The sequence below is a fragment of the Apteryx rowi genome, unplaced genomic scaffold (assembly GCF_003343035.1).
Source record: "Apteryx rowi isolate R43461 unplaced genomic scaffold, aptRow1 scaffold_38, whole genome shotgun sequence".
NCBI lineage: Eukaryota > Metazoa > Chordata > Aves > Apterygiformes > Apterygidae > Apteryx > Apteryx rowi.
The window spans coordinates 4212806-4228124 of NW_020450307.1; the positions used below are offsets into that span (position 1 = coordinate 4212806).

Here is a 15319-nt window from a genome sequence, read left to right on the forward strand (position 1 = left end):
GTTATGAGCTGGTGGCCTGCACACAGCATTGCACGGATAAAAAATATACTACTTTCAATACACGGAGCTAAATACTTTCACATTTATCAGAACTTTCTACACAAGTCTTTTTGATAGAATTCAAGTTTTGAATTTTCTGTATATATCTTTCACTTGTATTAAACAAATGCTTATTTACATTGTGGATAAAGTGTAAAGGCTAGTAAGGCTATATTCCCATACTATACTGTAACACTGCAAAATATATATACATATATATAACCTAATATAGGCATAATTCTAAAAAAGTCACCTTACATTTGTACAACATAGTTGAACCAGTATGAAAAGACAGCTTTGTTAGCACCAAGCCACTCCAATGGTTTTTATGAACTGTCTTGAGCCTTCTAGTTCCACAAGGAAAGACTGTTCAACACAGTACTTCAACTCCTGAGCAATGGAGTTCCCTGGAGTTCCTGCTTGCAGAACTGCAAATCCCAAGTAACACTCCACTGTGCTACAGTATGTAAATAACTAAAGAGCAGGCAACAGGAGCACCCACAGAGGCAAGCTCTGCAGTATTATTACATGACACTCCAGCAGACAGCAACTAGGACATTATCAGATTAAGTCTTTCACATCATCCTATCCTGTTTGTATATTTCCTTTGGATTAAAGTACAGAATTAGCAGCAGAATGGACATCAGCTAAAGTGGTTTATAAACCAGATTAACCCAATGCTGTAAAAATCAGATGGAGGAAAGAACTCCTCTGTTTGAATTCCAAAGGAAAGAACTTTGTCCTACTCATCGCCTATGCCTACTGTGGCCAGGGTGGTCTCTGTCATAGCGATGACTCGTTCGCTCATAGGAGCGTGAACGCTCATGCCTGTGATTTCTGTAGTAGTGACTTTTCTTCTTGTACTTCCCTGAATGGTCAGAACGCTCCCGGGACCGGCTCCTGGAACGTGACGAACTTCTGCTGCGGGATTTCCTCGGTTTGCGTGTTGAGTATTTGTAGTCTTTTGATTTCTTGTAACTTCTCATCTTGGAACCTTTGTAACTAGAACTGTGGTTGAACTGCCTTGGAGGAGAGTCACTGCGACTCCTAGAACGACTATGGGATTTGGAACCGCTTGAAGTAGAGTAACTTTCACTTTTCCTATAGCAAAAGAGGACAGAAGAGAATCTACGTGATTTTCTTAATATGATGAAGCAGAACTGCTCTACATTACTATTAGTTCCTAAAGATCCTCATGATACATACACACACTTTGAATATGACAGAGATGCTCACCAACAGAGTTACATATGCAAGCACAGTTTCTTAGGTGTTGCTCAGTATTCCATGGAAACCAATCTTGTGTCCCAGACTTGATTACAACTGGTTTCTGTGGAAGTACTGGTTTTTAGAAACTATATCCTTTTTAAGCTTTGCAGTCTTATTTCAGGTTTTCCTCTTCCTTCACTATTTAGGAAACCCGCACAAACATCTAAGACTAACTCTACCAGATCCAAAAACAAGGCAAAAGGAAAAAACCCTACTTTTCATGCTTTAGTTATAGTAACACTATTACCAAAAGGTCTAAGTTTGTATGTAAGGTAATCCCTTAATGTCTCTTAGAATTCCCCTCTACAAGTATTATGGCTACATGGTGAACTTAGAAGTCAAAGGCAGTGCAGAAAGCAGATTTCAGAAAGATGTTCTCATTAAATTCAGATAATTACTAAAAAGTAATTATAAATTCACAAACTGAAGACTTTCAGTCAGCAGATTTTAAGTTTTGGTATTTTCCAAATACTTTTCAATAGCCGGCCTTTCTACAGCAAGTTTCTCTCAACCTTCCTGCCGTTAGCACTCACAGTATCTTCACCCAGTTTCCAAACAGAGGTTTTGCTTAGGTTGTAGCTGCAAAAGCCTAACTCAAAGTATGAAATAGAAACACAAAACAAAGACTGAATCCTGTTTCTTAGGCAATATGCCACCAATAAACAGGCTGCAGTTCAAATACAACCCGATATTATGCTTATATTTTTTCAGTGCATTTTGCACAGGTATGACACCATCAGACACACTGCAACTCCCTTGACATGTGAGCCAAGACAGCAGAACTCTTATTCTTGAATCAGCCTTATCATTTCCGGAGGTTTAACTAGCAGAACACACTGCTGTGTTATTTCAGCCTCTCTTGCTGAGAGAGGCTACCAAAGCTCATTCCCTGAAACTTAGCTTTGCACCAGTTTACTACAGTAATCTGGGARGCTCTCTCACAGCATGCCCTTCTTTGACAACAGCACATACCTGTGCTTAGGGGATGCAGACCTAGATGGTGATCTTGAATAACTCTGATCTCTACTTCCACTTCGACTTCTACTTTCTCTTCCTTTCTGAATGCTGCAAGGGATAATAAACTGAATAATGTATTTTGCTTAAAACAGTAAGGAAAAAAAAATTAAGCATCTTCATTATGTAAACCTTACCCATTTACTGGGCTATTTGGGCTCATTCTTTTTACACCCTCAGTTTTTCTTTTAGCGTTCTTCATTGCCTGAACAGGTAGTGGTGAAGGTTTATTTCCTTTAATTTCTTTTGGAGACTCTAAAAGAGCAACAAGTCTGTTACCTTATTTTGCAAGGATGAGTAGTGACTGAATGATGATAAGGACTGGAAAAGGAAAAAACCCACACCCAAAACACATTTTCTTTGTGATAATCTTCACTGCATGCGCACACAACCAGCCACAAGAAGCAAGTCTGAAGAACTTCAAGGAAAGGCAAAAGTTAATTTGAAGCATTTCTGCCAAAATACATAAAACAAAGGAGTTAACTGCAAAAGAAACACACTGCTTATAAATCCACTTTAAGAAGGCAGAACACTAACTTTTTTCCTGCCAATTATTCAATATCTTTAAAGGTAATCTGAAGAGAAAGATGGCAAATATTATCTTATAGACAAGACATGCACTAGACTGTAAACTGTCAAACAAGCATTCAGGGAAATAAAAATACTATTCCTGCCAGAGTTTCCAATCACACATGCACCTTAGTATTTCTTTAGCATAACATGCTGATTGCAAGTATTTGTTCAGATCTATTGGCAAAACCACACAGAAGTCTCTATACTGTGCAAGTTTAAGTGGTAGCTTTAACTTCAGACTAACTTAACAGCTCTTTCTATCCATTTCAAGAAATTACAAAGTTACAATGCTATTGATAAACTTTGGCAACAGAACAGCTAGTACAAGCCAGCTTAAAAGAACAACAACAGAACACAGCCCTCCCCTCCCCCTCCAAACCCTTAAGGCATTGTATGTGCATCCCAAAAGTACATACATAATGCCTGCAAGACAAGGAGCATTCCAAGTCAGTCAATCTAGTACTTACCATTTTTTGGTACAGGGGAAAATCCTGATGTGTTATCCAAACTCGGGGTTCCCTCAGGTAGCAGACCTTTAGCTTGTGCTTTTGCCTCTTCAATTGCTAGTTTCTTTTTTTCTACTTTACTTTCCAGATCAGTTAAATCAACCTGCAAAGACATGAACATTGCTCCTAATGAAGTTTTGCAACCTGGACTTTCTACTGACTCACGGCAGGGGAAAAACCCTAGAGACCCAGACCCAGTGACTAATATGCTGCTCCACTACTCTACCACCTCTTACGGCTGGCTTCAAATGGGACAAGGATTTCCGACTCCCATTCTAAGAAGTAGTCTACAACAAAGGCTCATGATATGAGAAAGCAAACCTTTTTCCGAGTATAAAGTTGCAAAATTTTTAAACAGATTTCTTGAATCTCTTCTTCTGTTGCTCCGAAGAGCAGAAACCAGTGTGGACGATTAGGAAGTGGAATCTGAAAGGGAAAAAGATAACACACAGTTTTCTGCTTCTATGAAAAAGACCTAACAGACTTGAACTGAGCGGAACTGTATGCTCACCTCCAGTGTCCTAGCTGCAAGGTAAATACAGGCACAGGCAATGCTTTCTGGCTGGAATCTTACAAAGACATCTGTTCTCAGGCTATCATTCATGTAATTCCTGAAAGACAAAATATCAGCAAAACTGCAGGATGCTGCAAAGTTCTTCCTATTATTTTTACTTCTACAAAGACTATTTCTCTCTGCATTCAGTTACTAAGCTTCAACATTATACTCCTGTAAATCTAAAGAAAAGTTGAATAAAGCTCTACTAAAAAATCCCTTAAGGGGAGGGATGTGAGATAGGAATTAAGTTTGACTGACTGGCTGGCTGTTGAAAGTTCAGTTGTGAGAAGAGAACCAATTTTAACTTCACTTTTCCCCCTGAATCTCTACTGGCCTGCTCTCATGCAATAGAGATTTTTTCCCCCCCTCAAGACAACATACAATATAATCTGAAGTACTCAGTTATAGAATTTTAGGTTCACATATTTCTCTGCAATAGGACTGAACTCAGATGGTTTGTTGAAAGCTGCAGGTCCTGTGGTAGTTCTCCCATGAAAATGCAGTCCACTTCAGCATGTGCCAACTTCTACTGGGAGGTTTTTCAAGGTGTCCATTTTCCTTCAAAAAAGACTATTTTCCATCCAGAATAGAATCCATTTTGATGCAAAAAGCAGTCATAGAAGAAACTGGGGTGTTTGGGAGCATCAACTCAGAAGATTATTCAGTATTCAGGTAGATCTCTTCTTTGGCATATGAAATATGGTATCCAAATTGTCCCATTTCAATAAGGTTGCTTAAAATGAATATTCACAGAATGAGAAAACTGTAAGATATTGCATATATTCCAGTCAGTACACTTAAAAATTATTCTTCTAAAGTCTTAAAAATAGCAAGTAAATGCCTCTGAATCTGTCAGCTGAAGCACTTAAAGAGATCTAGGTTTTGAGCACATATTTCAAAACAAAGTACCAGATAGGAAGAGAGCTAAAACCAGACCCCCACCCCCCAAGAGGCCTCTATATAATAAGCTTTCTAAAAGGAGTCAGTAATTGACTATGTGGGTGCCCAGTATACAAGGATTCACTCAGCCCCAAGACATCCAAACCAGAGACCACAGTCCACTTAAATCCAGTTTACATAGGAAAGAGAAAAGGAACTTGAAACCCATCAATATCAAACTCCCATCTGCCTCAGTTCTCTATTATGTTCCTGTTTATATAAAGAGCAACTGCTACCCCAGAAAAGCTGTGCCAAACAGTAGCTCATTTTTCTGGGAGAAAATAATGTTAAAATTACTTTTTTGCCATGCTACAAAAAGAGCACAAAGCTTTGGCAAATAAAATATAAGGAGAAAAATGGTACTCCAAATATCTGGAAGCCATATAGACCTTTTCTAACTTGTTAAGTTGACAAACACTGCCTACTTCCAAGCTTGCCCTCTGTATAATTTCCCTGTGGGCTCAGAATCCAGATGTATGAGGAAATGAATACTTGTCACAATATTTTAAGAAGATAAGGCTGTAAAGACAAACATTTCAACAAAATTAAGAAAACAATTATACTGGATACCCACCAGTTCTCATGTACTGGAAGCAACAAACATCAGTACACAAATATGTAATTTTAACATTTGAATCATTTCTCATTTGCAGTATTTTCTCCCTCCTCCTTACCCATCTCTCCTTTCGTAACAAGTAGAAAACTGGTAACTAATAGTCCATAATTCATATCTGAATACTCCACACAATGGTATTGGGGAATCTGATAGCAGGAAGTTTCCTTAAGCCCCCAGTCAATGTTCCATTCGATTCCAAGCTTCACATCCATTCAATTACTTAGAAATTTACAAACAGAAACTAGATTTCAGTTTTTGTTGTATTAATTCATTTCTGTAAGATTTAAGCCCCACCTTYGTTTGTTTTATCCTCTAAGACAACACCATTTTAAGTTATAGGAATTTAACATTAAAAATCTTTCAGAGTTTCAACAACCAAGTTATAAAGTATACAATTGTCAAAAGGCACAACAAAAATAACAGACAGTAAGAGGTCAAAAAGTATAAAAGCACAAGATGCAGTTGGCCAGTTACTATACTATCATGTATATACCACCTGTCTAGAGTCAGCGTTCTCTTTGTAGAGCCTGCTTTGGTTTGACTGAAGACGGCAGCTATCCCTGCACCATAGCGCTTGGGCAGCAGAGGAGAAGTCTTAGTCACTTACCCTCAGAGGCTACCCTTTGATTAAAAGAGTACAGAAAAGAAAAGTCAAAACTGGTTCTCTACACAGAGATCACAGTACCAGACAGTTCAGTCAGCAGAAATATGATCTTTGGATTCACTACTTAAGATTTTTTTAAACAATACCATTGTTTAAAACATTATCAATTTGTTAAAGTCAAGACCTGGAATTTTATGTTAGCTGCCCATCCCCAAGAGAATCTTTACTGTAATGAGAGCAACAAGGTAAAGGACATTTCTTGGCAAACATGAAAACACTGAGTTTATCCAGTCTTAGAAGCTGATATCTTGCATTATCCATACAGTTAAAAAGAATTTCTGTGCTGCGAGTTCTTGATACACTTGTTATAATAAACAGCTCAAGCATTGGGAAAGGCCTTTCCCCAACACTGGTAACAGACTTCAACTGCACATATAATCCATGCAAAGAACAAACAAAACAACAACAACAAAAAAAGAAAGACACACAAGAAAAAAGTAATCCTTCAAACCCACTCAACATTTTTCCTTCAGCTGGAAGGTGGAAGCAGGGGAGAGGTAAGCAAGAAGCCAAGGTGGAGCGCTACATTACCATTACAAGTACCTCAAACTTAAGAGGCCGATCAACATTTGGGTAGTAGTTTGGGGCACTCCAAGAAACAGTGGAGCTGTCTGGTTCGGCCCACAATCATTTCTGAGCAATGTTGCCCAGAGTGCCTTAAGTGACATATTTCTGCTACTGCCCCTGCTGGTCTCTTAACACACACACACACACACACACACACACACACCATCAACTTACCATGAAGTCTGGACCAGGTGTTGGTTACGTTCACATTCTAATACCTGAAGATACATAACGATTATCTGGAAGATATGGGTTATTGAGTTATTACCAAGAATCTTGAGAGCCACCTCTTTAATTCAGAGGGACATCCACGAGGCATCTGCTATTCTCTTTTAAGTTTTAAAACACTCCAATAAGAGTGCTTGCAAGACAACCAGTGTTTACTCACACAGCTTCTGCCTTCCAGTGCAAAAGCCTGCATGAGTTGACACGCAACCAAATTTGACCTTCCCAGCTTGCCAACTTCTGAGCTTGGTCATCATGCTATGCATCTAGAGGTCTTGCTTTCCAACTGTTTTCAAGCTAGGTATGTTCTCCTACACAATTAATCACTCCTTTTTAGCTGCAACTTGGAAGAAAATACAGCTAGCTGCAATAAGTGGCAATGGAAGCGTAACAGTATTTGCAGAGAACAGACCTAGCATGTGATACGTGTCTTTTTTTATTCAGTCTTAGGTATTTCAGTTTTGGGAAAAAAAAAAGACATACACCCCCCCCAACCCCAGCAGGATGCAGATAAACTACTTTAAATATAAAAAATTAATAACAATTAACAAACAAGTACAACTGTCCTCTGAGGCACTGATAACATGAGCATATACTAAAAATCAAGTAGGCTCTGAAGGAAGAACTTAAGACAACAGTAACTGTTAGAAAAAGTAAGAGCAAGATCCCAAGTTCTGAAGATACAGAAGATTCTTTCACCATCCTTCTTATCAGCTATTTAAGGCCTAATGTTAACACTGGTGGTACTAGAAAATACCACCTTAAATGTTTGCAATAATTACACCTTTAAAGTATCAATCTACTCTGATGCTTGGTATTTTAAAATTGAGAATAACTGTCTCTTTTTGGGTCAACCGCTTCACACCTGAGTGAACTTTCAGAACATAAGAAACACTGCTTACTACATCACATGGGTTTAAATATCCACAGCATACCTCTACAAAAAGTATTCATGACAGACACTATTTCTCTGATAACGACAAAAATATTGCAACCTGAAGCACTAAATCCCTTTCTGCCTAGGAGTCCATGTTTAGCTGAATGCTGTGGTGTAAGAAGTTTTCTAACATCAAAGCTACCTGCTTAAATAAAATTTATTCTAAAGCAAACAATTAGAGTGCATTTGACTTCAAGGAATACTTAACATCTGCATCCACCTCCAGTCGTCATTCAGCAGCGATACAAGACCGACTAGTAAGAATCTCTTAAATGAGAAAGAAGACATCAACATTGTAAGAAGCTAGCTTTACTAAATTAGTGTTATCAGGTGCAAATCACACATCTTCTATGCATTTAAGCAGTCTACTCAAACCATCCAGAGCATATGAAACTTACAGTGATTACTTTAAGTTAGTTCATATAGTACAAACCTTATGAGGATGCTTTACATGAACACAAAATCCCAACTCCTTTAAGACTCTTCTTTCTGCCTTAATAATTTGGTTCTTCAAGTTTACATACTCTTGATCCAATATTAGAGGCACAGGTTTTCTGCAAGACAATTTCAAATACCATCAAACAAGATACTCTTAACACTGTGGGGGACTCGTATGCAGCTTAAATTGCGTCAGTGTAAAAATGAAGACTTTACCACTATTTATAAATACAGGAAACGTTTACTCAATAAAGGTTGGTCAACATGCTTTTCTCCCTAATGAGATCTTTTCAAGTGGTTCCCCGATTTATATGGGAGGGAACAATAGTAATTGTGCCCATGAAGTTTAATTATTAAAATACATCAAAAAGTAATACTTCAGAGTCTAAGCTTACTTTTTTTCCCTTAGATGTCGAAGGCGATGGAACACGTTAATAACATCCCTTATACGTCTTGGTGCTTCTTCGATTTTGGATGCCAGATGAACACAGGCCATTGACACATGCTGAAATATAAGTATTGCAACATACTGATGTTTTGCTCAAATCTGGAGCTGATTGCCTCCAACAGCTTAAGGAGGGATAACAAGAGAAAATTGTGGTAAAACCAGGAAATACTCAAAACTTGGCAAAATCAGTACTTGCTTATATGTAGCTGTGTAAGATTACATTGATCAATAACTCAAATCTACAGCTTGGTTACCAAATGCTCTGATCACACCTAGTTCAAAGATTTAATCATATTTGCAGCCATATACATCTTTAAAATTCCTTACCTCCATGGAATGCTTCACAAAAGACTTGGTATAAAAAAAACGTTGAAACAGCACCTGTCCTGTAGCCATAGCCACCTGAAAATAAAGAAACCACAACAGGTATTAAAAACAAAACAAACACCCTCCTAGTTCCAAAGAGCAGTTACCTAGAATGACTTCAACAGATTTAAGAGCCAGAAAACTAATTGAAAAACCTGTATTGAATACTCCGCAATACCCAGACACAAGCAGTCACAATATTTCAGATTATATTTGTAACAGCAATGCATGCTTTCACTCCAAAAAGCCCATACCATTTTATATTAGACAGAGTTGACTGGCTGCTCTCAAGTTTATTTGCAATGATTCCCTAGCAAAATACTTTATGGGGACTGGAATAATAATTATGAAAACCGAAAGCATGTATAAATATTCCCCATATTGTGCCCCAGAAATGGTACCATACTAAACTATTTTTAGGTTTGGCAGTAAGTTCAGTGGTGTCTAAAGAAAACCGGCATCACTATCTCAATAACTAAAGTCATTTGAAATACTACCACCAACACCCCAAACCCTGTTTTATGGGTTAACACACATATTTTTAAACTAAATTTATTTTAAACGAAATACAGAAATATACTCAAAACCAAAAAAAAACAAATTTAGCGATACTGAAAGTTCTGACAAGGTGCCCTCCCCCCAAACTTTCTTTTTTTCTTCTTCATTTAACTATACTGTGATTTTCATTTCCTCACAACAAGATTTGATCCCCCGAGTCTCGGTAGCCAAGAGACATATGCAAAGTTTTACGCTCCAGACATCATCGAAATTGACTGTAATTGAAACTCATCTGGAAACGAAAGCTTCCTGAGACCACTACAATTAAAAAGCTCTCATCAACCCTCCTTTCCGCAAAACCTGTACTTAACAAAGCACGCCAGGAGCCCCCGCCCCGCGCGCACCGCCCCGGCCGGCCTGGGGACGCGGCGGGGGAGGCGCAGGAAGGCGGTTACATCACCCGCTTCCTGCCCCGGCCGGCCGAGTGGGGGAAAGTCGCGGGCCCCCGCAGGGAGGCCCCGCTGCGTTTCCACTCCTAATACCAGCCCAAACGGGCAGCTTTCCGGCCCTGCCCGCTTCTGTAACTGCAGATCAGACCTAACGACAGTGGGTCGGTCCCCCCCGCCTCGGCAGCCGCGCCGGTGTGAGCGGGCCGAGGCCAGGCGAACAAAGCCTTTCCCCTCCCCCACCAGGAAGCAAAGACGCCCGACTCCATTACCCCCGCAACGGGGTTCGCCGTCCGTCCTGGGGCCGGGCCAGCCGCCCACGCCCGCGTGAGGCCTTCCCCCCCGAGCCGGCCGCCCGGGCCGGGCCGGGCCCAGGCCTACCTGCGGCAGACGCAGTAGGATGCCAGCCGCCTGGATGAGCTCGCAGCCGGTGACACGCAGCTCAGTCTCGGTGTCGGGGTCAAGGCCGCTGCTCATGGATGGAGTGAATCGCAGCGTGTGCTCGGGCAGCAGGCAGTTCTCCAGCGTAATCAGCACCCCCGAGTACAGACGGTCCCCGATCAGCACCGCACCAGGACCCGGCACCGACGCGCCGCTTCCCGCCGGCGTGGCTCCCAAAGCCGTGGCCCCACCGGCCTGAGGCCCCACCGGCCCACCACACCCCACCGCCGCCGCGCTGCCTGGCCCCGCCGCCATTTTGTGGTGGTGGTGGTGGTGGAGCTGACGCTAACACCGCCTCGCCTGACTCCGCTCTCCCTCCCTACCGGCCAGCGCCCGTCCCTCACCACCTTTCCCACCCCTTTCCACCTCCGCTCGCCTCCTATTGGTGGGGCGCGGCGAAGCCCCGCTCGCCGATTGGCTCGGCCGTCACTACGTCTGACGCTTGTCCCAGGCCGAATGGAGCGCCGTGACGCACTAGTTGGGAATTTGAACAGAGTAGAGCGGGCGGAACTTCCGGCGCGGGCAGCGCATCCCAACCCCCACAAGACGCCCGGCCGACGCCGCCATGCCTGGTCGCCGCCGGCCTCCACCCGTATCCGCAGTGCTGCGGGGGCGGGGGACTGCCTCCTCCTGTTGCACCCCTCGGCCTCACAGGGAGGCACGTGTCCTTGGCACGCAGGAGCTGGCACTGAGCTCACTGCCAGACCCCGCAGAGGGTCAGCAGGGCTGCAGGCTGAGCCGAAGCCTTGCAGGGGCTTTCCTCCCRGTTGTCCCCACTGCAGACCAAAGCCTGAGTCACAGCAGCACCAAAGCAGGGGTGCTGCTCACATCTGTGCTGTGAACACCAAGATCCACCCAAGCAGTTTGCTTTTCTAGTGCAATGCTAGAAGTCACTACTCAGACTGTTTTTCCCAATAGTTTTTAAAAGAAATCTTTATTAAGTCCTTAACAAAAGGTATATGCATACTATGTATCTTGTTAACATATAACTTTTACAGGCTTGACTTACCACTAACTTTGGATGGCAATTTTTAACCCGATGCGTTTCAGTCAGAACAACACGGGAAAAAAAAAGTCATCAACTCACAAACTTCATGTCTAGACTTGCCCCCCTTTTCTTCCTTGCTAGAAGCATCTTCAGAGGATTTTGCTCCACAGCTATGAATTTAACTGCAGCACCTGAAGTTCCTGTTTATAAGGCATATCCACAGATTATTTCAATATCAATAGTGGTGTACAATACGTGAAAATATCCCCTCTGGTTCTTTTCCATCTCCAAGGGCAGCAAGGAAGCCTTCTTGTCTCCTCCTCTGGGCTAAAGCAGCTAGGGACTTGAATGTCTTTGGCTCATAAATAGCTAAATCAGCAATCATTTTCCTATTCAGCTCCACCTGAGACTAAATGCAAGAAGAATTGTTAGTTGAGTACTGTAATCTTTAGGGACATCGCTGCAATTCCTGACAATTACCTCACATTTTAAAACATATTGTTTTTTCTATGTTACAATTTTGAAACAGTCAGAAAACTGTGAGACACAACAACCCAGACATAGATGTCTCATTAAGCTATTATGTTAAAGTTCTAGGAGTAAAAACAAAGAACAGAAAAAAAATCCATTCTGTCATGGAAAACTATGTGTTACCAGTTAGCCATTAACATTTGTTTTGGTTCTTAGTTATACTCAAGCTTACTGATAGTGTGAGGAGCTGCTTGGGGTCTTAAAATGCATCTTGGAGTAGAAAAATACAGGATCAAATGCTCTAAACAGTATTTAGAACAGTAAGACAATATTCTAAGATGGAGTTATTATATAAACCAGTTTGTTCCTTTGGAATTTTTAACAGAGAACCTTACAGAAAAATACAGTTCTGAGACAAGAGACAAAGGGACAGGCATCTCAGGAAAAAAAACAAAAAAAAACAAAACTTACTCACAATTAGCTTTTAGACAGTACTTGATTCTCTTGGTTACAGAATGACAACAATAACCAGGATAACCAGTGTATTAACTTCAGAAACTGTATTACTTTACTGTAAACAAGTTAGAAAGCCTATGAAGAGTTATCTAGTTATTCAATAGACCTATAGTTAAAATATGTTTAGAAATACTCTATAAATTTCTATGTTGCTCCACTTTAAGAAGCAGAAACACTACCTTTTTATTATGATCATGGTCAAGAATAACATTTTTAGTTTTACAATTCCAGTATCAACAAATTAAAATCAATTCCCCAGCATGTTTAAGGAACAAGGGACAATGGCACCAACTATCTGCATTGTCCATGCTCAATGAAACACAAAACTAGTAGTGAAAAAGACTGGAGACTTCTTATGCATGCTTTAGCTAATCCAAATTTTATATTTTTACATTTCTTCAAGTAAAAGAAAGGCAGCTGTTATTTAATACCTGCGGTAGCAACAGATGCAAAATCATTTTACAAGAAATTACTTAAATTGACTGAATCCCTTTATGGAATAAATAAAAATAGTCTCAAAATAAGCAGTAAAAGTTTGTGGGAAGAGAGGAGGAAGGTGTGAAGCAACAATGTTCACCCGGATAAAGGGGGTTATGCATATTAGGAAGAGAAACGGGTTTAGAGCACACTTCAGTTCCTGGAGTGAGTGAAACTCCTTTCATAAGCGGTATCATACTAAATATCACTAGAACTGGAAAGCAGGACAGTGCTGGCAGCAGCTCTGTCTGACAGAGGGAGCTTTTCAGCCCTTCCACTACCCTCTACACCAGTGCTTGGCTCAATGAGCAGCTCTTTGCCTGCTCAAGCTCCAATTTGGAAGTCCCTGCCATTATTCTTCAAAGACTGGCATGTGGGGGCTGCAGGTTCAATTCCTTCCAGTTCTGTCCTAAGGCTGTAACCTGCAACCCTTTGATATATTTTGTCAGACTACACCTGCTTGAAGGTTTTCAGGGTTTTAAGAAATCCATTTGCCCGACACTTCAGAAGACCAGTATCAGACATTTTGTCCAACTTGTTTCAAAGCAACTTGTTCTTCAAGCATCATGCTTACCTTAAGCAGATTGCTTATAAAAGCTGGGTATTTCAAACCATGTTCAAGAGAAGCTGCTTCAATCCTAGTGATCCAGAGCTAAAGGTATAAAAAGTATTATTTTGGATGATGAAATATTTTAAAACAAAGCTTTAGTCATGTTGATTTGCTCACACTTATTAAATAAAACATTCAAATCTACAGTCGTCTCAGTACAACATACACCTCTACAAACTTCAGAATGTGAGCTTTTTCACACCACAGAGGGACTATGCTTGCCTCTAAATTCATAGCACTATTTTCCACCAGCTGTTTTTAAAACATTTTGAGAGACTGCCCCCCATTTGCTGGGGAAAATGGCTGTTTGAGTTCTGCTCTTTTCCCATTGTATTGTTTATTTGCTCTTTACCGCTCTCAGGAATCTCTTCTTTTCTCTTCTGGCCTTGGTAGACTTCACAAAAGCTCTCCGAACGCTTCGTACAGCCAGCTTATAGCAGCGGTTCTTCCTTCCACGAAAATGCTGGAACAAAACCAAGATGTTCTGGTTCAGTTATCTTTAAGGCTGTTAATCCCTTCAATAATATTGATATATGCTCCTTTGCATTTCTATGCAGCCTTTCATAAGAAGAATCACAAAATATTTCGAAACCATCAGCTAAGCCTTCAGTTGGCATATAATGCAAATATTTTTTCCTCATTTTACAACAYGAGAAACCTGGAGCTGAAAAGTTGAAGCAGGTTGAGAAATTTCAGTACAAGCAGGAGGGAGCCAAAGGCAGACTTCATTTTAGGCTGTGGTTCCAGGGGGAAGGACAGCAGCAAAATCATCTTCAGTGCTTGCTACCAACCCCTGAACTCAGGCGTTTATCCTCATTCCTGAACTACCCTCTCAATTTTGCCAGTACAACTACAGGGATGGTACAGCAGCCTCTACTATGTCTAAAACACTACCGTTGCTCAAATGGAAAGCATCAGTAAAAAGGTTTACCGGAGCTACCTTTGAACTCCATCTAACAGGAAATAGAAAGCAGCAACCAGTACTGCACGGTAGGAAAATAGCTGACCAGTACTGCTACTGTGGGCAGCTTAGGGACTGCAAGACTGAGATACTGTTGAATTCAATAATTTCCTTCTCCATACTGCAGCATGGGGTATTACCTCCCAGAATGCTGACAGTCTGCCCTTGAAAAAGGTTCCTCACAAGCCTAGGTACAACAGTCTGAAATTCAGTTGAAGTCATATTGCGAGGAAATGTCTTTCATCTTTTAAAATGAAGTTGAAAAGCAAATATAAATTTTTTTTCGGTATTACTCTGTCCAATTAAAAAAAGGCAAACAAAATTGCCAGTTTATGGCATGCCATATTGATAGGTTGCTCTTCCTGTAATGCTTGTATTTCTTCCGGCACTAGGTTCAGTTACATTTATTTGTACCAATTTACATGCATACACATGCTGTGTCACAGCAAGCATGTCCGACGCATTTTTTGGCCTCAGCTTTAGCCAAATACAGACATATATGCATATACGTAAAACGCTGAATTTACACCAGTTGAGTTCACGGATCCTTGACCTTTCTAGGCGCAAACACCACAATACTGCTTGCACCCTAACATCCCTCTGCTCAGGCAGGACTTCGGGACACCTGCACAAAACGACAGGTCCCCCCACGCTCGGGAGCACACTCACTCCCCAGCCACCGGGGGGACAAGCCGAGGGACGCGCTGCCACTGCCACCCGCGCTGCGGGGCAGCCGCAGGAGCGACCCGCCGCC

The 15319-nt window shown here is 41.2% G+C and overlaps 2 protein-coding genes across 12 annotated transcripts; both read right to left on the reverse strand.

The window, feature by feature from the left end:
• Positions 1–68: 68 nt before the first annotated feature.
• On the reverse strand, positions 69–10879 carry CCNL2 (cyclin L2). 11 transcript variants are annotated; one of them, XM_026073902.1, is made up of 11 exons: positions 10483–10857; positions 9119–9193; positions 8739–8848; positions 8339–8459; positions 6918–6982; positions 3913–4012; positions 3723–3827; positions 3363–3504; positions 2460–2577; positions 2281–2373; positions 69–1140 (listed from the first exon to the last, which is right to left on the reverse strand). In XM_026073902.1, the coding sequence occupies exons 1-11, from the start codon at positions 10795–10797 to the stop codon at positions 786–788; spliced, it is 1599 nt and encodes a 532-aa protein (XP_025929687.1). In that variant the 5' UTR covers positions 10798–10857; the 3' UTR covers positions 69–785. The 11 variants fall into 11 exon arrangements, 10 of the variants coding, with proteins under 10 accessions (XP_025929687.1, XP_025929688.1, XP_025929695.1 ...); XM_026073903.1 differs by lacking the exon at positions 10483–10857 and having other exon boundaries at positions 8739–8913; XM_026073910.1 differs by lacking the exons at positions 8339–8459; positions 8739–8848; positions 9119–9193; positions 10483–10857 and adding exons at positions 4405–5731; positions 6009–6133 and having other exon boundaries at positions 6918–8331.
• Positions 10880–11457: 578 nt separating this feature from the next.
• On the reverse strand, positions 11458–14787 carry MRPL20 (mitochondrial ribosomal protein L20). The gene is made up of 4 exons (XM_026074060.1): positions 14749–14787; positions 13957–14088; positions 13569–13646; positions 11458–11939 (listed from the first exon to the last, which is right to left on the reverse strand). Exons 1-4 carry the CDS (start codon positions 14785–14787, stop codon positions 11766–11768), a joined length of 423 nt encoding a protein of 140 aa, XP_025929845.1. The 3' UTR covers positions 11458–11765.
• Positions 14788–15319: the final 532 nt, after the last annotated feature.

What these genes read in the sequence shown, in the direction of transcription:
- MRPL20 (XM_026074060.1), bottom strand. Translation starts at nt 14,787, where the DNA reads ATGACTTCAACTGAATTTCAGACTGTTGTACCTAGGCTT. An exon ending in AGAAGAGATTCCTGAGAGCG is followed by an intron (nt 13,647 to 13,956) that starts GTAAAGAGCAAA and finishes TTATACCTTTAG; the next exon opens with CTCTGGATCACTAGGATTGA. An exon ending in TTATAAGCAATCTGCTTAAG is followed by an intron (nt 11,940 to 13,568) that starts GTAAGCATGATG and finishes TCTTGCATTTAG; the next exon opens with TCTCAGGTGGAGCTGAATAG.
- CCNL2 (XM_026073902.1), bottom strand. Translation starts at nt 10,797, where the DNA reads ATGGCGGCGGGGCCAGGCAGCGCGGCGGCGGTGGGGTGTGGTGGGCCG. An exon ending in TCCTACTGCGTCTGCCGCAG is followed by an intron (nt 9,194 to 10,482) that starts GTAGGCCTGGGC and finishes CTTTATTTTCAG; the next exon opens with GTGGCTATGGCTACAGGACA. An exon ending in CGACATCTAAGGGAAAAAAA is followed by an intron (nt 8,460 to 8,738) that starts GTAAGCTTAGAC and finishes ATTGTCTTGCAG; the next exon opens with AAAACCTGTGCCTCTAATAT.